The sequence below is a fragment of the Mastigoproctus giganteus genome, chromosome 12 (genome assembly GCF_048544385.1).
Source record: "Mastigoproctus giganteus isolate SK-2022 chromosome 12, ASM4854438v1, whole genome shotgun sequence".
NCBI lineage: Eukaryota > Metazoa > Arthropoda > Arachnida > Uropygi > Thelyphonidae > Mastigoproctus > Mastigoproctus giganteus.
This window is the reverse complement of record NC_143586.1, coordinates 25184987-25209827: the sequence shown is the minus strand read 5'-3', so window position 1 is coordinate 25209827 and position 24841 is coordinate 25184987. Positions and strand designations below refer to the sequence as shown.

Genomic DNA, 24841 nt, shown 5'->3' with positions numbered 1-24841 from the left:
GCATTAAGCAGGGGTCACCTGTATCTCTATTCAGAGCTGTCTGGAGTACCATGTAATGGTCAGTTTGAAGTGAAATTGAAATTTGGTATACAAGTAATCAATAACATACAGAAGAGAATGGTAGAAAAAAAAAGTAGCTCATATATCTCTGCTCTCCCCCTCCTCATCAGGGACAGAAGTGGCACTGTTGTCTTCAGAGGCAGCAAAAGAGGTGTTGCTGATGGACTGTCACTACAAAATGTGTTCAGTGTGTATGCCACCAGTAAACAAGGTTTGTTCCATGGGAATCCTAGTGCTTTCATTGGCCAATGATAATATGTCAGGAATGATGACAGTCACATGGTGAGTGATGCTACTCTTCAGGTTTGTTGGGTTACAAATCGCATGACAACACACCATGCTCTTTAGTTATAATTTTTATTAAAATTATAGTTACTCCTATAGCCAGAAACCATGGGATAAAGTTGGGCAGATGAGGTTCTACTGTGTTGGCCAGGATTAACTGATAATTTTGCTGTCAGCGAAATGCTATTGGAACTAGTGATGGGCATAATGATTATTTCAATTATAGTAAATCATGCAATTATTTCTATTGTACTCATATTCAAATGATTCATTACATTATGATTGTTCAGTTATATCATTTGATTACATCATTCAAATGATGTAATAAAATGATTAATAGTTAGTAACTACTATTCATTTGATCATGGAAATAATTCAATTATGCCCATCACTAATTGGAACATGTCTTACACAGATTTATGTTCTCCATCCTGCATAAACACCAGGGATTCCAGGCATCCTCATTGTTGGAGTACAGGAATGACAAAAGTTTCTATCAATCTCTGAATGTGAAAGCAAGTGATGGGCCCTCCAGGCTGAATAACCTCAAAGAAGAACAGTTCAGGGAGAAAAGAAGCCACAAAGCCACATCAAATAGTTAATTTGAGGGCATATGGTAGTTCTGCATGCATCATGTGCCAATTTTCTGATGCCCAGATATCACAGCTATGGGCATTCACACTCCATTCAAATTGAAGTGGACCTTATCTCTCCTCCTACCTCATTCTATTGTCACTGGTTGTTCACTTGCATGCATACCAAAAATGTGAAAGTGAATGTCTTTTTTGTTCTTTGCTTCACTTGCCTTAAGCTCTTGTGAATTTTATATAGATGATACAGAACACCTTCCACGATACTACTTTCCATACTGTGGAAGCAGACATATCTTATTGCCATGCAAAGGCATTAGCACTTCCCTGAAACTGTTGCAGTGCTAAGTCCTCCCAGCAGTTTTGACCTCCTCCACATGGATTTCATTAATGACTTTCCATTTTAATTTGTGCCAAAGCTCCCTGTTTCCTGAAATATTTTTATCATTCATCATATTGCATGTGGTATTACTAAATCATTTCAGGTGTTTTTCTGACATTGGCATTTCTGAAGCACCACTGCTCTACTGCTGTCATTTATGTAAACTAGTATTCACTAAGAGTGAATGATCTCATTCTTGCTATTGTTGTGACCTTCTCTCATTGGGATTCATGTATATAAATCCCATTTACATGAAATATAGAATATGCTCTGACAGTGGCATTTCTGCCCTGGTGGAAGATGTGAATTAATTTATTTTTTGTCATTTTTTCCCATGTTCTAAACTTGACTATAGGTACACTGATTTCACTTCAATCTGACTGTTAGATTAACTCCAGATAGCTCCAGACAGAATAAGGATACTTAATTAAAAGAACCTATATTTTATAAATATTTCAGATGAATGTCTCCTTTAACTTATTATCTCTGAAAGTGCCTTTTGTACAAAGTTCCAGCTATTTATTAATCTGTAGTAGTTTATATATTTTAGAATAATATGGCAATTGCTGAAATACATTTCCTTATGAATTTATTAGAATTATTTGTCTAACACTTTTGAATAACAATATAGTTTGTCTTTGGCTTTAACAAAGTTATGAAAAATGGAAATGCACCAGTTGCTTGAATTCTGGAGTCAACTAATTGTGTTCTTGCATTTCTGTTAGTATTGCATTGTGGTTTTTCATTGTTGCTTGCATTCTATAAAGACAAATATTTACTGCTTTTTGCTGTTAAAATATTTACACATAACTATTTCAATTTTTCAAATTTGATTAATTATATGTCTAATTTAGTTTTCATGCACCTATGTAATGTGTGTGTTTTATGATGGAGATAAACTTGTAAAACATGGATACAGTCTCAAAACCTTGTTTATTTTTGAAGTAACTAATATGTGAGAAGGTTGCTTGTCACTGGTCTAGATAGTCCAAGATCACACTGCTACTAGGTAAGAGTATTCTATCCACAAGTCCTCATCTATGTTTAGATAGGAAATTCCTCTATATCATGACATTTTAATATTTATCATGCTCCTACTTTGTTTTTATTCTTCTACTTTGTATGACCCTTCTTGTATACCCTTCTTGAATTTGTGTGCTTGCCAGTGGGAAGCATAAACTCCTTCTCCTATTCTGTCATGTCTGTCTATCCTATACCCATTGTATTTTCCAGATTCAAATTCTGGATCCAGTATATTAAAATGGCAGTGTTACTGATTTAACCAATATTTCAAACAGATAGCAATCTTTGCTCTTTGGGAGAAGTATTGTGTATTTGAAAGTAGCTCAGTAATGGTAACCATTGAGTTAGAAACCGTGTAGAAAGGCTTGTCTTTGTTGAAAAGTTAGTATTGATATTAGCTGTATGGCGCAAGGAAGCCCGAGGTTTTTGCTGTACTAGCCAAAAAAAAAAAAAAATTGAATTAAATAAACTACCTATATGAGTCCCCTCCTCAAGCAGGTACTTATCCAGCTGATCTTTAAATTATCCCAAGATGCCAGCCTCAGTCATCCATAACTTATTTCAGTAATTAACAACTTGCTGGCTATAGGTAAAACTTCCTGCTATATAAATTGCTTTTTCACAATTTGATGTTATTCTCCAGAGGTCTGGAATCATTTATAATAGTGGAAATTTTGACTTCATTCATTTTACTATTCCCTGCCAGAGTCTTACAGACCTCAATTAGATTAGATTCCTCTCTAAAGTATCTAGTTACCAAGCTCCATCCACATATTCAAATTCTTCCTTCATACAGATACTCTTTTGAAAATCTCACCAGATGTCTTGCCTGTCTTTGGACGACCCTTTCAAGAAGCCCAATGTCTTTTTTATGGTGTGACCTCTATACTTGGACACAGTATTCCAAGTGCAGTCTTGCAATTGCCTTCTGCAGTATTTGATTTTATTTTTTTTTGCTTTTCTGCTTAAATCCAGATATTGGCAAATGAAGTCAGTACAAAGACAAAGTCAATTTCTCATTAAATAAAGAGAAAAATAAGTTTGCTGTTTATTAAATGAAACTAAATCTTGATGACAAAAGTCAAGATTTCAACTTTACTCACATGGGACTTTAAAAATTTTCATTTTCAGAAGTGGATTATTGGATTGTCCAGGTGTTCTCTAAACTCTTATTCTTTCTAACTGAATTTGAACTTTGTTCTTTTAACCACCATAATTTATTAGTACTTTGATTACTCACTTATTCACTGTATTTATTCCATTTTATAGTTGTATGATTTATTTTTAGGATTATTTATTGCTAATATTATTGTGCTATATAAAATACAGCACAGTGATATTAGTATTAGTACTAGTAATGGCTGCATGGTGCAAGAAAGCCTATGGCTTATGCTGCACGAGCCAAAAAAAAAAAAACTAATAATTAATAAAAGAAAAGGAAATTAAACCTATCATCCTATGCGTTTCCCTCACCCGAAGGTACTATCCAGATGACCTTTGAATTTCCCAAAACTGTCAGCCTCTACCACCAATGTAGGCAACTTATTCCAGTAATTTATAACTCGCTGGCTAAAATAAAACTTCCTGCAGTCCAATCTAAACATTTCCTCCCGTAACTTGAATTTATGTCCCCTACTTCTAGCATCATTTATAATCTTGAAAATTTCGTCCTCATTCATTTTACTGATGCCTCTCAGAGCCTTAAACACCTCAATCAAATCTCCTCTAAGGTGTCTAGTGTCCAAACTCTGCAACCCACATATTTGAAGTCTTTCTTCATAAGGACGCCCTTTTGCTGATCTCACCAGGCAAGTTACCCATCTTTGCATCCTTTCAAGAAGCTCGATGTCTTTTTTTAGGTGTGGTCTCCATACTTGAACACAGTATTCCAAGTGTGGTCTAACAAAAGCCTTATATAATGGGATTATCACATCCCTATCTCTACTTGCAAAAGCTTGATAGATCATCGATAGGACACCATGAGCCTTCCTTGCAACCTGTTTACAATGCTTAGAGAATTTCATGTCTGACTGTATCGTAACACCCAAGTCCCTTTCTTCCAGTACTGGGTTTAGTTTGGCTCCACCAAGTGAATAAGTTATTTTGGGATTACTGTTTCCCAGATGTAATACCTTACACTTTGTTGGATTAAAGTATAGCTGTCATTTTTCTGACCATTCCTGAAGTCTATCTAGGTCTCTCTGAAGAAGCTCAGCTTGACAGTAATCATTAACTACTCTACCAATTTTAACATCATCTGCAAATTTAGACATCACGCCCTCTATCCCTTCATCAATGTCATTTATGAAAATGAAAAACAACAGCGATCCTAATACTGATCCTTGGAGAACCCCCACTTCTTACATCAACCCAATCTGAGGAATAGCCATTTATCACAACCCTTTGCCTCCTGCCCTGAAGCCATCCTGATATCCATCTGAGGATTTTCCCAGTGATTCCAACCTGTTCCAGCTTATGAAGCAACCGCTCATGTGGGACTGAGTCAAAAGCTTTGCTGAAATCTAAATAAACAATGTCGAAATTATTCCCTAAATCCAGCTCGTGAGTGACCCTTTCAAAATAACGAACCAGATTTGTTAAACATGATTTTCCCTTTACAAAACCATGCTGAGTATCCTTGAGAATTTCAGTTCTATCCAAATGAAACAGAATTCCACCCTTGATCATTGCCTCCATGATTTTCCCTACCACTGAAGTCAGACTGACAGGTCGATAATTTCCCACATCACTCTTAGATCCACCATTATGTATGGGAAATACATTGGCACTTTTCCAATCCAACGGAATCTCCCTAGAGTCTAGTGATGCTTGCATAATTAGCCTCAATGGTTCAATGCACTCACTTGCCGCCTCCCTTAAGATTATAGGGTATATTCCATCAACTCCAGGAGCCTTACTGGCCTGTAGGCGCGAAAGTTTTTTCATTAAATAATCTTGCTAAGTTTCAATATCATTAATTACATATTTTTCAACTTCGTTCCCACAATTTCCCATTGCCACAAAAGGTTTTTCTTCTCTAAATATCGATGCAAAATAACTGTTGAGTTCATCTGCAATGGCAGCTGGTGTATTTAATACTATCCCCTTTCCCTTACGTAAAGGTCCGATCTGGTTTGTCCTGCTCTTCTTAGCATTTATGTATGTGAAGAATTCCTTATTCCCCCCCCCCCTCTTTATTCTGTTTGCTAGTGATTTCTCATAAACTGTCTTTGCCTGTTGAACCTTTTCTGTGGCTCTATTACAGATCATCTTGTAGCTGTTATAGACTTCAGTACTTTTTATTGCTCTATAACTTTTCCAGCCACCTTTTTCTGCTCAAGTAATGCGGCAACTTCACTATTCATCCAACTTGGAACCCTCCTCGTGGAGTATTTTTTTAATGGTAAATACGCATTCAAGGCATCTGTAATTAATGTTTTAAAAGCATACCACAGTTCAATTGTATTCGTTCTCTGTGTGATATCTACCCAGTTAATAGAGACCATGTAGTACCTTAAGGCATCGTAATTTCCTTTTCTGAAATTATAACACATTCCTTTGCCTTTTACTACTGCTACCTCTCTCTCTTCATCATCCACCGTAGAACTCTGTGATCACTTCCTGCTACTGGTTCCTCTACTATCAGTCCTGTTATGTCATCTGATTCATGGGTGATGATGAGGTCTAGGATATTCTTTTCTCTAGTACTTTCCCTGACATGTTGATACAAATAACAATCATCTAGTTGATTTAAAAGTTTTGTTCCCCATGTTGAGTTTCCTTCCTATTTTCTCCAATCAATTAAAGACAAATTGAAATCACCCATAATAAGACATTGACGCTTACTTGCCCATTCCATTTGCATGTAGAGGCTTTCGTCATAATCTTCACAATCACCTGGTCTGTAGATTACTCCTACTTGCATTATACCTTTGTTTCCAACTATCTCACACCATACAGATTCTATACTAGCACGTGAAACGTCTGAATCCGGGAAAGCTATCATCACACACAGGTTGCTTCTGATAAAAAGCATTACCCCACCACCCCTTCTATCTATCCTATCCTTCCTAAATACATTATACAAGCCATACTGAAACTCATCATCCCCTATTTCCGGGTGGCACCACATTTCCGTAAGTCCTATTATGTCCGTGTTACTTGTTTTAACCAGTAGTTCGAATTTGCTCATTTTATTGATGACACTTCTAACATTACTATATAAACAATTAAGACTTACTGTTCTTGTATATTTAACAATCCTAACACAACCCTTGAAGTTTTTTGGCTCTCTTCCCTGGCATTAGCTACCCGCTCACTTGAAATGTATTTGCCCCCAGAACATCTAGATAATATGTCCAGCTGGGGAAACAGATAAGAACTCTTGAGGTATGTGCAAGAGTTACTTTGACCAATATTATCAGATAAACACGTGTCAGTATTACCCACATCCTCCCCTAACTAGCAGTTTCTCTGAACCTTTAAGATATCCTCAATAATACTGACAAAAACTTTTTCACCACCTTTGTTTAGGTGTATTCTGTCTCTACAAAAAATATTGGCAATGAGTAATCCTATTTTTACTGCAAAATCATTAAGCATGTGCAGAGCCTGTGTTGTTATTAATTTCAATTGTGCTTTCCAAAGGTGAAAAATATGTTATTCATATTATTGTCATTATTTTAGAATAGCCAGAAAAGGTTTGCAGTTTGGTGGATCTCTAGGTGGTGCATCTATACTGGATCTTCACTCTGGGGCCTTATCCCAAGCTGATAGTTTTATTAATATCTATAAGTGAGTGACTGAACAACTTTGATTAGCATGATATACATTCAGATATAATTGCTATTCCTACATTATGATAAATTATAATTTCTTTCTACTCTTCCTTTCTGTGCTATTTACGAATTTCATGCTAATAAATGGTCTCTTATTATTTTGTCTATTATTTCAAATTCACATTACTTGTTGTCTCTCTCTTATATACTATCATATCAAAAGTCATGGGACACCCATCTGATTATAGGAAATTGTGTGCAGCCATGAAATACAAGTGGGTTTTTGGCCTCTAAATGTGAGCAATAGTTAGTCTGGAACTTATTTCAAATGTGTATGCCACACAAAAGGGCTATCCGGAAATGATAATTGGAGTTATGTGAGGAAAATATCTGTTCTTCCTATTTCTCATGAATTAAACATTCCCAAGTCATCAGTTAGCAATGTGCTGAAGAAATGGAAAGCCTGGGGTGATATGATATCAATCCCAAGAAATATGAGTGATTAGAACCAGTGCACTTTTAGATAGCTAGTTACCTCAGCTCACTATCAGACCTTAGAATATTTCAGTTTGGAACTGTAGTGGTGAGGGGAATGAAGGGATCCTCTTACCAAGAGAGGCTTAAGTTCTACAAATTGCAGTGGCTGGAGACTAGGCACCTGCGCGATGATCTGATTGAGGTGTATAAGGCCTTGAATGGGTTGAGCACGCTGAATTCTGATGGGATCCTTCCACTTGTTCAGATTACGAACCTAAGGGGGCATAAATTCAAATTAAGAAAAGACAGATGTAGAATAGATGTGCGGAAATTTGCCTTTAGCCAGTGGGTGGTTAATTGCTGGAACAAACTTCCATCTGTCGTTGTGGAAGTTGATAGGTTGAATAAATTTAAGGAGGAACTGGACAGGCAATTTGGAGGGAATGGTGTGTTTTTTTTTTTTGGCTGATGCTGCATAAGCTCATACACTTACTTTCTTGCATCACATGCCACTACTACAGTCAAACACGTTTCTGTGACATGTAGAAGCTGCAAGCCAAGTATTTTCATGGAAAAGTTGGAGCCTGCAAGCCTTTGATAACAAAAACAAATGCAGCAGTCAATTGATTGGCATGGTGCATGGCAAACCTGAATTGTGGATCAGTGGAAATTTGGTTCTGTGCTGCAGTGAGTCATGTTACATATTCTTCTAGTCTAATGGATGTTTTTTTTTTTTTTTTTTTTTTTTTTTTGATATGGATAGGTCCAGATTTTCTGGGATTGTTCTGATTTTGGACTTAATATCCTGGTATCCTTCCCAAAAAAAAGTTTTAGGGACATTATATTGTTCCAATTTTCATGTAAAGCTATTTTTGTGAGTAAATGTCTGTTCTTAAAATTAATAACATATAATTTTGTTAATTTAGCATAGCAATTAACGTTATTGTAATAAATAGCAACTTCTACGCTTTACATATAACATTGTCGAAGACAAAGCATCAATGTGAACTGTATGGTCTGCTTGCTCATGCACTATTTATTGATGTTGTGTTGTACTGTTTTCATGCCTTAAATAATCAAGCAAGTGGTGAAGCCTCTCATTTCTTTCACTTTTATATTTGTTGACAAAATAGAGCATCAGATATTTTCTTTTCTCCCTATTCAGTAAAATGCATCTATAAGGAAAAATATTCAAATGAATAGACATTTGACAAAAAAAAAAAAAAAAAAAAAGCCTCGACAATGAAGTTGAATACGCGATATGTATAACATTTTTAAGTAGGACATGGTGATCAAGCTGATATAAAGATTATTAAGATAAGAGCAAAATTTCAGAAGTGCAAATACAAAGTGTCTCCCTGTGAGATACATGAATTGAACCACCCCATGTACTTTAACAACCATGCTGAACCAACCATAGATCCTCTGAAATTTTGGGCAGCTCTGTGGCAGACCTGATACTTTGTAGTTTCATGATTGCAAAATTGTCACTGCAAGTAGGACCATATTAACCATTGCAACACTTGGATGCAGACATCAAATGCCACCAGTCATTATATGAAAGGGACATAGTAAAACTACTATTTTTCTGCTCCTGAGAGTTTATGCCTGGATGCAGTGTCACCATGTTAACATGAGTTGTGATTATACAATCCTGACTGCATGTTCTTCAAACCAATACATTTTTTTTATTGAACAGAATTCCAGTGAAGAATTAAAATAAAGTGCTGCTGAACTTTTTCTCACCTATTTTCTTTGCTTTGGTGAAAAGGAGTATCATTCTTTAAAATAATGTGATCAAATAATGCAATACTGAAAAGATGGTGATGTGTATTAGATCAGAATACTGAGTCTTTAAAGCATCAGTATATTGTGTCTATGTCTATGTAATAATGTAATTGTATTATGTCTATGTAATGATGTGTAATTTTTCAGTCATATTTGCTGTTTGTTGGATGAAAAACCTGAATTTTTTGGAGATAATCATCCAATACCTGTCTGAGACCAACTGTCTTGCCAATGTTTGAAAAAGTTTGCTAAAATGTTTGCTAAAAGTTCTTCCTGTCAACACAGAAGTCAAACCCAGGCCTTTTCATACTCAGAAGCCTTAAAATTATGCCAGAATCTTTTTTTTTTTCTCAATTAGCATTAGCATAAGTAGAGGCATTTGATGCAAGAAAGCAAGCTTATGCAGCATCAGCCAAAAAAAAAAAAAAAAAAACCCCTTCCACTTCACTCCTCCATTCATTCGAAATACCTTTCCAGCTGAGCCTTAAATTTATTTAGGCTATCAACTTCCACGACAAGGGATGGAAGTCTGTTCCACCAACCAACCACCCGCTGGCTAAAGGCAAATTTCCGCACATCTATCCTACATCTGTCTTTCCTCAATTTGAATTTATGCCCTCTCAGGTGATTATTCTGAGCGAGAGGAAGAATCCCATCAGCATTGAGCATGCTCAAACCATTCAAGGCTTTATACACCTCTATCAGATCACCTCGTGGTGCCTAGTCTCCAGACACTGTAATTTACAAAACTTAAGCCTTTCTTCGTAAGAGCACCCGTTTGTTCCATTCACTAATCTTGTTGCCCTTCTCTGTACTCGTTCCAGCAGCTCTACATCCTTCTTGAAATGAGGCCTCCAGACCTGTATACAGTACTCAAGGTGTGGCCTGACCATTGCCTTATACAAGGGAATAATCACCTCCTTATCCCTGCTAGAAAAATTCCTATATATCATTGACAATACACCATGAGCTACTTTTGCAACCCGTCAGCACTGCTCAGAGAACTTCATATCTGCCTGCACAACCACCCCCAGGTCCCTTTCATTCTCTACCACTGTCAGTGTAGTACCACAGAGTTGATACGTTGCTCTGGGGTTGCTTTATCCCATGTGTAGTACTTTACATTTGTCAATGTTAAACTTCATTTGCCACCTCTCAGCCCATCTGCTCAACCTTTCCAGATCCTGTTGCAGCAGCATAGTGTCAGTAGTGTCCTTGACAACCCTGCCTACCTTTGTAGCGTCTGCAAACTTCGACATTAAGCTTGATATACCATCATCAATATCATTTATAAATACAGAAAACAGTAATGGACCCAACACTGAGCCCTGAGGGACTCCACTAATAACATTAGTCCACGACGAGCAGTGTCCACTGATTACCATTCTCTGTCTTCTCCCCCTCAGCCACCCCTTTATCCACAGCAGCAATTTGCCTCCAATGTCACACTGCTCCAATTTGTGCAGCAGTCTTCCATGCCTTTGATCCTCCTTTGTGAATTGGGGTCACATTTGCACATCTCCAGTCTGTGGGTACCTCCTCTGAGTCCAAGGAAGCTCTCATAATTATGGCTAAGGGTTTGCTTACTTCTTCTGCTGCCTCCTTTAATATAACTGGATAGATCCCATCCACCCCGGGTGCCTTTTTTGTGTTTATCTTCGGCCGACCGGGCTAGCCGAGTGGGTAAAGTACCTGCCCGGTAACCCAAAGGTCGCGGGTTCGATTCCCGCCTCGGGCTTGGATCAAAGTACTGCAAAAACCTTGGGAGGTGCAATATGGCCACAGAAGCCGATGCGCCAACAACTACCAAATCAAAATCATGTGTTTATCTTCAACAATTTCTCCTCCACTTTACTCTCAGTTCTTACAAGATTTTCTATCTTACTGCTAGAGTTGAATACACCTCTGGCATTCCCCTCCCTAAATAACTCCTCATGTGTGAATGTCGATGCAAAATATTCATTTAGTTTGTTAGCTACCTGAGAAAGAACATCAACAGTTGACCCATCGATATCAAGTGGACCAATCTGATTCATCCCCTTCCTTCTAGAGTTTACATATGTAAAGAACTCTTTGCTGTTTTTCTTTGCATCCCTTGCCAAAGATTTCTCGTAATCTGCCTTCGCCTGCCTAACCTCCTTTGTAACTTGGTTACAGATCAACTTGTATCTATCATAGGCTTCTGTGTCCTGTGTTAATTTGTATGTATCCCATGCATGTTTCTTCTCTGCCATATGCCTCATTAGTTCATCTGACATCCATTTAGGCCTAAACCTTGAACAATATTTCTTAGTTGGTATGTAAAGCCTAGTAGCTTCCAAGATAAGTTCTTTGAATGCTTCCCATTTTGCATTTGCTGTTGGTAACATCATCAGTTGGTCCCACTGTATAGAATTTAAATACTGTCTCAGTCCATCGTAGTCACCTTTACGAAAGCAATAACCCTTCCCTTTACCCCTAATGGTAGTTACCTCTTTGAGTAAATCCCACTTCAGGACACTGTGATCACTGCCACCCAGTGGTTCATTTATCTGCAGATTCTTAATGCATGAAGAATCACTGCTGATAATCAAATCAAGAGTATTCCTCCCTCTAGTTGCCTCCCGAACATGCTGATGTAGAAAACAATCATCCAATAAATCCACAAAAGCCTTGCTAGTGTGTGAGTGCCAGCCCCCAAATTCCAGTCAATATCTGGGAAATTAAAATCTCTCATTATAAGACTCTCTGATTTACTGGCCCACTCTATTTCCCTGTACAGTTTCTTATTATACTCATCAGAGTCATTAGTCTCTGATGAGTATAATAAGTCCTACTCTCAATTTTGATCTCCCAATGTTTATGTCACACCAAACTGACTCGACACTGCACTGTCCAGCGATGTCCACTGGCTTCACTTCCTTGGATTTTATGCATTTCTTAACTAATAGCATAACCCCTCCTCCCTTCCTATCCTGTCTATCCTTTCTGTAGACGTACTCCCCAAATTCCAGTTCTGCATTCCTTATATCTGTGTGACACCACGTCTCTGATATACCAACAATATCTGCCTTTGATGTTTTGAGCAATACCTCAAATTCATCAAATTTATTTACTAAACTCCTAGCATTGGTTGTACACGCAAGTATACATGCACCTATTTCTATTCTTAGCTACCCTAACACAACCCATGTGTTTACTTGTACTGCAATGACTCCCAGCAGTCTCTGAAATATCCTGCATCTTGTTTTTCAGGCTTCTGCTCATTCCAATAGAAGCAGTGAAAGAATCTCTTTCACCTCTGCCAGTGGCTACTGTTAATCTATTCGTCTTTGTCTCCCCCCAAGCTAGCAGTTTTCTGACCCACCTAACACTGCCTCGATAGTATCAGCAAATATTCTTGCACCCTTTCTATTTAAGTGTATCCCATCCCCGTAGAAGCAATCTCTCCTGTTAAAAAGTACAGTCCAGGCTGAAAAAAATTTTACCCCTTGAGCCTTCCACAATCTTTCCAGGGCTGAATTGATCGACCCTGGAATTCTGCCGTGTCTGGGCAGAATTGCAGACACTTTCAAATTCAACCCTATTTCACGGCTTTTTTTCAACAGTGACCTGTACTTGTTAAGCAATTCTGCCGGTCTCCTACTCTTGATATCATTAGTGCCAACGTGTACAACTATATCACCTTTTGTGTCCTTAAAAGATGATATCTGCTCAATTCCTTAACATCATGCCAGTGTGGAAATAATATTTTTCTTTGAACATACACTTGACAGAAGATCAAAAATGAATAGAAGTCTCTACACTGGAAGCAATTCTGCAAGTAATAAATGATTACAGATAGACTTATTTGTAATATTTGACTCCATTGTCAAACAGAATCTTCTAAATAACATGGGATCTAGTGAAAAACAAGACAGGCAGTTATAATTAGGATTATCTGGTCTTTTTTTGTAATGTAAAATTGAAGTGCATCCAGTTGATATAGATCAGGATGGCCAACTTAATTTGTGATGTGATCTACTTTTTTCCTTCAAAATATGCCGCGATCTACCATTGCAAAAATTTCATTGCACAAATCGAGGAATCACTGTATATTTAAAATTTGTCGTGATCGACTGAAATTAATTCCGCGATCGACTTGTTGGCCACCCCTGATAAAGATGATCAGTGCACTGTTGAGTCGGTTTAATGTGAGCACTGCGAAAGCAAAAATAAGAGTAGGAGTGTGTTATAGGCCTAATGACTCGAATGAGTACAATGAACAATTGTACAGAGAAATAGAGTGGGCTAGTAAATCAGAATGTCTTATAATGGGGGATTTTAACTTCCCAGATATTGATTGGAACTTGTGGGTTGGTCACTCGCACACTAGCCAGACTTTTGTGGATTTATTGGATGATTGTTTTGTGCAGCAGCATGTTCGAGAGGCAACCAGAGAAAGTAATACTCTTGATGTGGTTATCAGCAGTGATCATTTGTGTGTTAAGAATTTGCAGATAAAGGAACCACTAGGTGGCAGTGATCACAGTGTACTAATATGGGATTTACTTAAAGCTATAATTACCATCAGGAGTAAAGGAAAGGGTTTTTGCTTCCGGAAAGGTGACTACAGTGATCTCAGACAGTTTTTAAATTCGGTACGGTTGGATCAACTGATGATGTTACCAACAGCAAATTCTAAGTGGGAAGCATTCAAGTAATTAATCGTGGAAGCTACTAAGAGTTTCATACCTATTAAGAAATATTGTTCAAGGTTTAGGCCTAAATGGTTTTCTAATGAACTAATGAGACTTGTGGCAGAGAAGAAAAATTCATGGGATGCATATAAATTATCAGGTGACCCAGAAGCCTATGGCAGATATAAGCTAGTCTGTAATCAAGTCACAAAGGCAGTTCAGCAGGTGAAGGCAGATTACGAGAAATCTTTGGCAAAGAATGCTGATTAAAACAGCAAGGATTTCTTTACTTATATAAACTCTAAAAGGAAGGGGATGAATCTGATTGGTCCACTTGATATCGATGGTTCGACTGTTGATGATCCTGCTCAGATAGCAAACAAACTGAATGAGTATTTTGCATCTACATTCACACATGAGGAGTTATTAAGGTTTGAAAATGCCAGAAGGTTATCAAATTGTAGCAGGGTGCTTAATGATTTTGTAATAACTGAGAGCAGAGTGGAGGAGAAATTGTTGAAGTTAAACATAAGAAAGGCACCTGGTGTGGATGGGATCTATCCATTATATTAAAGGAGGCAGCAAAGGAAGTAAGCAAAAACCCTTAGTCATAATTATGAGAGCATTCTTGGACTCAGGGGAGTCCAAGAATCCCCACGGACTGGAGATGTGCAAATGTATCCCCAATTCACAAAGGGAGATCGAAGTGTGACACGAGTAATTACAGACCAGTTAGTTTAATTTCTCTTCCGGGTAAAATAATGGAGTCACTGGTTAAAGATGCATTGCAGGATCATCTACACAAGACTGCAGCAATAATTCAGACACAGCATGGGTTTGTTAAGGGAAAGTCTTGTCTGACAAATTTGATTGGTTATTATGATGTGGTTACAAAGGAACTGGATGCAAAAAATAATTTTGATATCATATATTTGGATTTCAGGAAAGCTTTTGACACTGTTGCACATGGAAGACTACTGTACAAATTGAAGCAGAATGGTATTAAGGGTAAATTGCTACAATGGATAAAAGGATGGTTGAGTGGGAGAAGACAGAGGATGGTAATCAATGGGTGCTGCTCTTCGTGGACTAATGTTATTAGTGGAGTCCCACAGGGTTCAGGGTTGGGTCCACTGCTGTTTTGTATATTTATCAATGATATTGATGAAGGTATATCAGGCTTAGTGTCGAAGTTTGCAGATCATACAAAGGTTGGCAGGGTTGTTAATGACAGTAATGGCAGTGTGTTACTGCAACAGGATCTAAAAAATTTGGACAGATGGGCTGAGAAGTGGCAACTGAAGTTTAACCTTGACAAATGCAAAATACTGCATACGGGTAGAAGTAACCCCAGAGAAACGTTCCAACTGTGTGGTACTACACTTAAGGTGGTAGAAAATGAAAAAGACCTGGGAGTAATTGTGCAGTCAGATATGAAGTTTTCTGAGCAATGCAGACAGGCTGCTAGGGCGGGTCATGGGGTTTTGTCAATGATATATAGGAATTTTGCTAGCAGGGAAAAGGAGGTGATTCTCCCTCTGTATAAGGCAATGGTCAGGCCACGCCTTGAGTACTGCGTACAGTTCTGGAGGCCTCATTTTAGGAAGGATGTAGATTTGCTTGAGCGAGTACAGAGAAGGGCAACAAGATTGGTGAGGGGAATGAAGGGATCCTCTTACCAAGAGAGGCTTAAGTTCTGCAAATTGCAATGGCTGGAGACTAGGCTTATGCACCCACACCTGATTGAGGTGTATAATGCCTTGAATGGGTTGAGCACACTGAGTTCTGATGGGATTCTTCCACTTGTTCAGATTACGAACCTAAGGGGGCATAAATTCAAATTAAGGAAAGACATGTAGAATAGATAATGCGGAAATTTGCCTTTAGCCAGCGGGTGGTTAATTGCTGGAACAAACTTCCATCTGTTGTTGTGGAAGTTGATAGGTTAAATAAGTTTAAGGAGGAACTGGACAAACATTTAGAGGAAATGGTTGTGTGAAATTTTTTTTTTTTTTTTCTTTTGGCTGATGGTGCATAAGCTCATACACTTGCTTTCTTGCATAACATGCCACTACTACTACTACATTCAGTTAAATACACCATTCTTTGTCCGTAATAGTAAATTGTAATGAATGGCATCGAATTAATTGTATCTTATATTGTGACTACCTTCACAACGAGTTACCATGTATTGCGCTATCTTGAATAAGTAATGCTTCAACAATGGAGAAGACTATTGAACACTTCACCAATGGAGAAAACTACCACCACCACCACCACCACCACCATCCATATGGCACCGTTTCAAGGCTTGTTGGCCCATCATCATTGTGTGGGCAGGTACCCTTCACTGAATGTTCAGTAGTAAATTTAAATTCCTAATGTATTATGCCTTGTGCATTTATTTTTACTTAGTAATTATTACTATGTACACACTTTGGCATCTCTCGTATTGTGGAGTTATACTTCATAACTGGGTTGGCATGATTGCAACACCAGGATACCTGCCCACTCACCGATAGGCCAACAAGCCTTGAAAATGTGCTATCTGGGTGGTAGTATCTGCTGAGATTAAGTAACAATAGTCTTCTCCATTGGTGAAGCATTACTTATTTGAGATAGTGCAATACATGGTAACTCGTGAAGGTAGTCACAATATAAAATACAATTAAATCGATGCCATTCATTACAATTTACTGTTACGAACAAAGAATGGTGTATTTTTCTGAAGTTCAATAGTAAATTTAAATTTATAATGTATTATGCCTTGTGTATTTATTTTTACTTGTAATGTAAAATTTAGATTTTTGGGCTTATATAGCTAATCTTTTTTTATATAAAAGGGGATAATCATATTTAGAATTTTTGTGTTCCTAGGAGGGGTCCCAGAAAAGACAGAGCAGCAGAAATGACATCATCCTGTCTTTTATAGATGGATCCCAGAAATGTCCTGTTTTTTTTTTTTTTTTTTTCTTTTGTGGTGCATTTTGTCCCAATTTTCATCCCTAAAAATCTGGTCCCCTAGTTAGGGAGGATGCCTGGAGACTGCATGCTATTTCAGTGGGTTGTCCCAACTGTGAAGAGATGGTGTTGCAATTTGGGTGTTTTCACGGTATGGACTATATTCACTGGTTGTACTGCAGGGAACCACTGTTGCCGCACTCTACATTGTGGCAATTTTATGGAAGCAGTCTTTATACCTTAAAACATGGTAATTCTCCATGTCACAAAGCAAGGATTGCGAATGTGTGGTTTGAAGAGAATAATATTGCGGTAGTATAGAGATCCAACCTCAACCCAATTGAATATTTATGAGGTGAATTGGAACACAGAATTAGGGCAGCGTCAAGGTGGCCCTCTTCATTAGTATGAACAGTTTTATCCATCAGTGATGGTATCCCACTTGTTACAAGCACGGTGGTTGGTTTTCTGACAGGTGATCAAATTTATTTTAAATTTTTGGAAAAAGCTTGAAGACGTACCGATGATATATTGGTAAGACATACCAATATATCATTTTCTGTAGTAGATTGCAATACTTATTGTATGTAACTTTTTTTTAATAAAGAAATTAAATAATAAATTAAAAATTAAAATTAAAATTAAATTTTTTTTTGCACATTTATTTTTCAAAAATTAATAAAAATTAATTCTTCTGAAAATTATAAAAAACAAATAAAAGAAAATTACTAAAAGCAAGTAACGATGAACTATGAAGGAACACTTAATTTGAAACTTTGTAATAGTATTGGCAACTGCAATGTCAGTGACCATTCAAACAAAATAGTTGCAAACACAATGGTGAGTCATCTCAGTATTTGCATGCAGTTACTCGCTATGAAAACCATAAAAAGTCATTTCAGAAACTATCTCAGTAAAAGTTGGTACTTAGGAAGCTAGAAAAAATATAACATTTTAAATCATTAATAAACAGTTAACTTTAGACCATTATTTTGGAAAGTTAGCATTAGTAGAGGCATATGATGCAAGAAAGCAGAAGCTTACATAGCATCAGCCAGAAAAAAAAGGAAAAAACCTTTCCATTTCACCCATTCATTCACTCCAAAAGTTTGTCTAGTTCTGCCTTGAATTTATTTAAGATGTCAACTTCCACAACAGATGCCATCCATTGTCTAAAGGTAAATTTCTGCACATCTATCCTACAACTGTCTTTCCTCAATTTCCATTTATGCCCCCTCAGGTATGCAGATTTGATATTTTTTAATCTGAGCAAGAGGAAGAATCCTATCAGCATTGAGCTTGCTCAAACCATGTCAGGTGGCTCAACATCACTATCAGATTAAAGGATGATGAGAATAATATTACTAACTTGCTACCAGAAATTAGCAGGCCTTCTATAATGCATTGAAGCAGTCATTACAGCTTCAATGTGGGCCAGTGCTCTTTAATTTTGTTGAATGAATACACATTTTGTTCATAACTGCAAGGTTTCCCATTTACTTTTAGTAGGATAGTGTAGATTATATTTACAGGAAAATATAATTAGTTTTCTTGAATAGCTCTAAATGGAGTCATTCTCTTCTGCCATAATTGCAAACATTTCTGGAACTCATTTATTGATATCCATTTTTAGTGCCCTCAGTGTACAACTTGCTCAGTGATCAAGTAATATTAGCATTAGCATTAGTAGAGGCATATGATGCAAGAAAGCAAGCTTATGCAGCACCAGCCAAAAAAAAAAAAAAAAAAAAAAAAAAAGATATGTCTTTCCATTTCAGAAATTGCCACATTGATAATGCAGTGTAGTGTCAGCCAGTGCATTTATTTGTTGGTGAGGCAGTTTCTAATGATCAAAGTATCCTTCAGTGGAATATTGGTAAGTTTAATTTTAGCTGACTTATACAGTCAGCTAATTCTAAATCAGTCATTATTGGAAATTTTTGGCGACATGTATATTTTTGCTTGTCGATCCTATTTACACCATTTTTACAGTTCTATTTGACTGTTGAAACTGCAAAAAGGTAAATATTTTGGAGTATATTCCTCTGCACATGTTTGATCCAGTTACAGTTTTGCATATCTATATGCAGCATGTTAATAAAGTACTCCTAAAATTTTGTATGTAGAAAATGGAACAGTTGATAATAAAGAGCAGTTCCTCTAGAATTTTCTTATGGTTATTACTACTGCTACTACATCACCACAACCATTTTTTAAACCTCACCTTGTATGGATCAGCCTACTATAATGATCATTTGTTATGTTTGTTATGTCAGTTTGCATGAGTGATGAGAAACTTGGAGTGAATCTGGAAGAAAACTCTACACCTCCTGAGATCAACTAACTAATTAAGGGTTAATAAGCTTTTTACAGTTTCTTTAGTCAGTGAATGAGAAGTGAATGCAGGCCTTTCCAGATAAATGGAAAGCAGGGAATGCTTAAAAAAATATCCATGCACTCCTCCAGTCAAAGACGATAACTGAAAACTGTTGCTATCTTGTTGCAGTTTGGAAACGTGTTATCCAAGTGATTTCATATCTCTTTGGTAATGTAGAGATGGCATATTAAAGGTATATGACATCAAAAATACTTTTAGTAACAGTGTTTTTGATGTCAGTCAACTTGACATTTATGTCAAGTTGACTGACATCAAATTGGGATACTTACAAATTAACACATGACACAGAAGCCTATGATAGATACAAGTTGATATGCAACCAAGTTACAAAGGAGGTTAGGCAGGCGAAGGCAGATTATGAGAAATCCTTGGCAAGGGATGCAAAGAAAAACAGCAAGGAGTTCTTTACTTATGTAAACTCTAGAAGGAAGGGGATGAATCAGATTGGTCCACTTGATATTGATGGGTCAAGTGTTGATGATCCTGCTCAGGTAGCTAACAAACTAAATGAATATTTTGCATCGACATTCACACATGAGGAGTTATTCAGCAAGGGGAATGCCAGAGGTGTATTCAACTCTAGCAGTAAGCTACAGAATCTTGAAATAACTGGGAGTAAAGTGGAGGAGAAACTGTTGAAGATAAACACAAGAAAGGCACCCGGGGTGGATGGGATCTATCCAGTTATATTAAAGGAGGCAGCAAAGGAAGTAAGCAAACCCTTAGCCATAATTATGAGAGCTTCCTTGGACTCAGGGGAGGTACCCATAGACTGGAAATGTGCAAATGTGACCCCAATTCACAAAGGAGGATCAAAGGCTGACACAAGTAATTATAGACCTGTGAGCTTAACTTCTGTTCCAGGAAAATTAATGGAGGCACTGGTTAAAGAAGCACTGCAGGATCATTTAGACAAGACTTCAGTTATAGCTCAGACACAGCATGGTTTTGTTAAGGGGAAGTCTTGCCTGACCAACTTGATTGGATACTATGATGCAGTCACAAAAGAACTGGATGCAGGGAATAACTTTGAATTATATACTTGGATCTTAGAAAGGCTTTTGATACTGTTGCACATGGAAGACTGCTACACAAATTGGAGCAGTGTGACATTGGAGGCAAATTGCTGCTATGGATAAAGGGGTGGTTGAGGGGGAGAAGACAGAGAGTGGTAATCAATGGACACTGCTCATCGTGGACTAATGTTATTAGTGGAGTCCCTCAGGGCTCAGTGTTGGGTCCATTATTGTTTTCTGTATTTATAAATGATATTGATGATGGTATATCAAGCTTAATGTCCAAGTTTGCAGATGATACAAAGGTTGGCAGGGTTGTCAAGGACACTACTGACACTATGCTGCTGCAACAGGATCTGGAAAGGTTGAGCAGATGGGCTGAGAGGTGGCAAATGAAGTTTAACATTGACAAATGTAAAGTACTACACATGGGAAACAGCAACCCCAGAGCAACGTATCAACTCTGTGGTACTACACTGACAGTGGTAGAGAATGAAAGGGACTTGGGGGTGATTGTGCAGGCAGATATGAAGTTCTCTGAGCAGTGCAGACGGGCTGCAAGAGTAGCTCATGGAGTATTGTCAATGATATACAGGAATTTTTCCAGCAGGGATAAGGAGGTGATTATTCCATTGTATAAGGCAATGGTCAGGCCACACCTAGAGTACTGTATACAGGTCTGGAGGCCTCATTTCAAGAAGGATGTAGAGCTGCTGGAACGAGTACAGAGAAGGGCAACAAGATTAGTGAATGGAACAAAGGGGTGCTCTTATGAAGAAAGGCTTAAGTTTTGCAAATTACAGTGTCTGGAGACTAGGCACCAGCGAGGTGATCTGATAGAGGTGTATAAAGCCTTGAATGGTTTGAGCATGCTCAATGCTGATGGGATTCTTCCTCTAGCTCAGAAAAATCACCTGAGAGGGCATAAATTCAAATTGAGGAAAGACAGATGTAGGATAGACGTGCGGAAATTTTCCTTTAGCCAGCGGGTGGTTGGTTGGTGGAACAGACTGCCATCCCTTGTGGTGGAGGTTGATAGCCTAAATAAGTTTAAGGCTCAGCTGGACAGGTATTTTGAACGAACAGAGGGGTGAAGTGGAAGTGGGTTTTTTTTTTTTTTCTGTTTTTTTTGGCTGATGCTGCATAAGCTTGCTTTCTTGCATCAAATGCCTCTACTAATGCTAATGTTGATATATGCTAGTCTCATCTTTATTTAGAGCTTGTGAGTGAGTGGATAATTTATTTATTTAGAGAGAGAATATATATATGTAATGCATGTTTGTCTTACTTTAGGACGCTGAAATCACATGGCAAGAATCCAGTATTTACTGAACATGATTTTCGAGTTTACAGGTCAGTACACATTTGTATGCATTACAGGTTAGTACGCTTTGTATGCATTAATTTCAACTTAATGTGATATGCTTGACAAGCTGCCCAATTTGAAAGGAGAGAGAAAGAGAGAGAGAGAGAGAGAGAGAGAGAGAGAGAGAGAGAGAGAGAGAGAGAGAGAGAGAGAGAGAGAGAGAGAGAGAGAGAGAGAGAGTGTGTGTACAAAATTACATTTTGAACATGAGAAGTTTAAATTTCAGAAGCTGAAAATATACTGATAATTAAGTAGAGATGTGCCAGGAATTTTTGTTGTTAGCATTATAGCAATTATTTTAGTTTAAACTGTGTTCACTTAAAGAATTTTATATATCAGTGATTGAAAGAAGGATTTATAACCTTCTGTTACTAATTCCTTTATGATTACCAGGTATTTCACCTCAATTTTAGGGGTTTGTCCTTTAAGGCTTGTCTTTCTTACAGACATTCTTGTTAACGTGCAATGTGTTGTTTGTTTTCTTTGGACTTCATTGTACTCATATTTTTGTTCTCTGCATTAGGGAATCTAAAATTTGCAATGATCCAAATGATGAATATGTCAGACAGAATTTGTAAGAATTATATGAAGTGCAAACTCTCTAAGGTTGTAATCAGTAGAAATGCATGGACTGACTTGCCTCAGCTATCCATCTCTAATCTTTCTCCATTGACATTACTACTCTAACTTGGGCTTTCATTTTCCTTAAAGACCATTGTGACTCTCACAAGGGCGCCTCCGTAGCCAGGTGGGAAGGAGCAGCAGTGCGTAGCACACGCTTCTTGATTAGACCGGGGTTCGAGCCCGTCACCACCAAATACGGAGGATGCGGAAAGGTCATTCAGGGAATGACCACCGCATATCCCGGAGCAATATGGCCTTAGTTGCTAATGCTCCTAAAAACCAAATAACGACTCTCACATGTTTGACCAGTGACAAAAATTTAACAGTACAGGAACTCCCCAACTAAGGGTTGCGTTCCGCAGAACGCTATGTAAGTCGGATTTTACGTAAGTTGGGGAATTTCCCCATGCTTGTACAGCACTCGCACCTGTGCTCGCTGAATTGATTGAATCAAAAAAGAAATGTTTGACGAACATGTAGATAGAATTATTTATTGTATTTATTAAATTTTTTTATCTCATGCGCAGAAAAAATTACATAAGTGTGCAATTTAAAAAAATTTCAAAATTATAAAATTACAAAAAAAGAGAGGAGTCAGGCATAATGTCATTAAGTTTTACCCCTTGAGCACTGTTGCCAGAATTGATGTCTTCAGCTGATAAATATGATGCCGCGGAGGTTGAGGGCTATGGAGATTTAGAAAGGGTCAGCCGCTCAACCTTATGAAAGAACATATTAATGGATGACTAGATGGTAGCTTTTTTCTTTTGATCCTAGATTTCTTTGTAGCAAGCAAGCATATCATTCACCCCTCTGTTAACTTTTAAGAATCATTCGCTGTCAGGATACATTTTCTTCTCAAACCTCGCCATTGCCGATGCAATTTCACGAAATGCCATTTCCATCTCTCTCTCTCTCTCCCTCTCTCTCTCTCTCTCTCTCTCTCTCTCTCTCTCTCTCTCTCTCTCTCTCTCTCTCTCTCTGGTGATGAAGCGTCTTGGCTCCTTATTTGAGCTTCGTCAGTATTTTCTTCTTTCACTATCGCTGCCTGCAAGTCAATAAGTTCCTTGTTAGATAATTCCTTCTCTTCTTCCTCTATTAACTCCTCCATGTCTTTGGCATCAACTTCCAACTGAAGTAGCTCTGCAACCTTTACAATCTTATCTGTAACCGCTTCATATGATTCGTCTTTTTCAAATCCTTCAAAACCTCTTACATGCCGTGGGCATATTTTCTTCCTTGTGCCATTTAAACAACTTTTAGTAATTTTCCCCCAGGGCCTTATTAATGTTTAAGATGGCATGGTAAATATTGTAAGATTTCCAAAAGTCTCGACATAAAATTTTTCTCATCATCTACTGCAAACAATGCCTGAGCAAATGAGTGAAGTCGTGTTTGGCGGTAGAAATATGACTCTCACATTCGAATTGAAATCATCTAGATGTGTAGGATGTCCAGGAGCATTATCTAATCGAAGCAAAATCTTGAAAGGAATGCTGTTGTCTTTACAATATTTTTCAATCTTGGGAATGAAGTAGCATTTAAACCAATCCTCAAAGAGAGATATTGTTATCCCTGTTCTCTGTTTCGATTGGAAATGCATGGGTAGGGTGGCTTTATTGATGCCCTTAAATGCATAAGGATTTCCAGAATGGTACACAAGCAGTAGTTTTAATCTGTAATATCTCGCTGCATTAGCCCCAAGCAAGAGCGTGGCCCTATCTTTTGACGCCTTGAAACCTGGAATTGTATATTCTTCTTTGGCAAAGTATGTTCGATCCGGCATTTTCCCCCAATATAGAGTAGGTCTCGTCAACGTTAAAATTTGCTGTGTTGAATAGCCACCTTCATTAATAATTTTTTCCAACACATCACAAAATTTCTCTGCAGCTGCAGAATCAGCACTGGCAACTTCACCGCATAGTAGTAGTGGCATGTGATGCAAGAAAGTAAGTGTATGAGCTTATGCAGCATCAGCCAAAAAAAAAAAAAAAAAAAAAAAATCACACCATTGCCTCCAAATGCCTGTCCAGTTCCTCCTTAAATTTATTCAACCTATCAACTTCCACAAAGACAGATGGAAGTTTGTTCCAGCAATTAACCACCCGCTGGCTAAAGGCAAATTTCCGCACATCTACTCTACATCTGTCTTTTCTTAATTTGAATTTATGCCCCCTTAGGTTCGTAATCTGAACAAGTGGAAGGATCCCATCAGAATTCAGCATGCTCAACCCATTCAAGGCCTTATATACCTCAATCAGATCACAGCTCTGGTGCCTAGTCTCCAGCCACTGCAGTTTGCAGAACTTAAGCCTCTCTTGGTAAGAGGATCCCTTCATTCCCCTCACCAATCTTGTTGCCCTTCTCTGTACATGCTCAAGTAAATCTACATCCTTCCTAAAATGAGGCCTCCAGACCTGTACGCAGTACTCAAG

The 24841-nt window shown here is 37.8% G+C and overlaps 1 protein-coding gene across 1 annotated transcript in view; it reads left to right on the top strand.

Annotated features, from left to right (window-relative positions):
- Window positions 1-24841, top strand: part of LOC150076801 (2-oxoglutarate and iron-dependent oxygenase domain-containing protein 3-like) — a 67378-nt gene that overhangs the window by 13678 nt on the left and 28859 nt on the right. The window contains exons 4-5 of the mRNA XM_090385646.1: window positions 7027-7134; window positions 21710-21769. Of these exons, the coding sequence (XP_090241772.1) occupies window positions 7027-7134; window positions 21710-21769 (168 nt within the window). The remainder of the gene's footprint in view (window positions 1-7026; window positions 7135-21709; window positions 21770-24841) is intronic.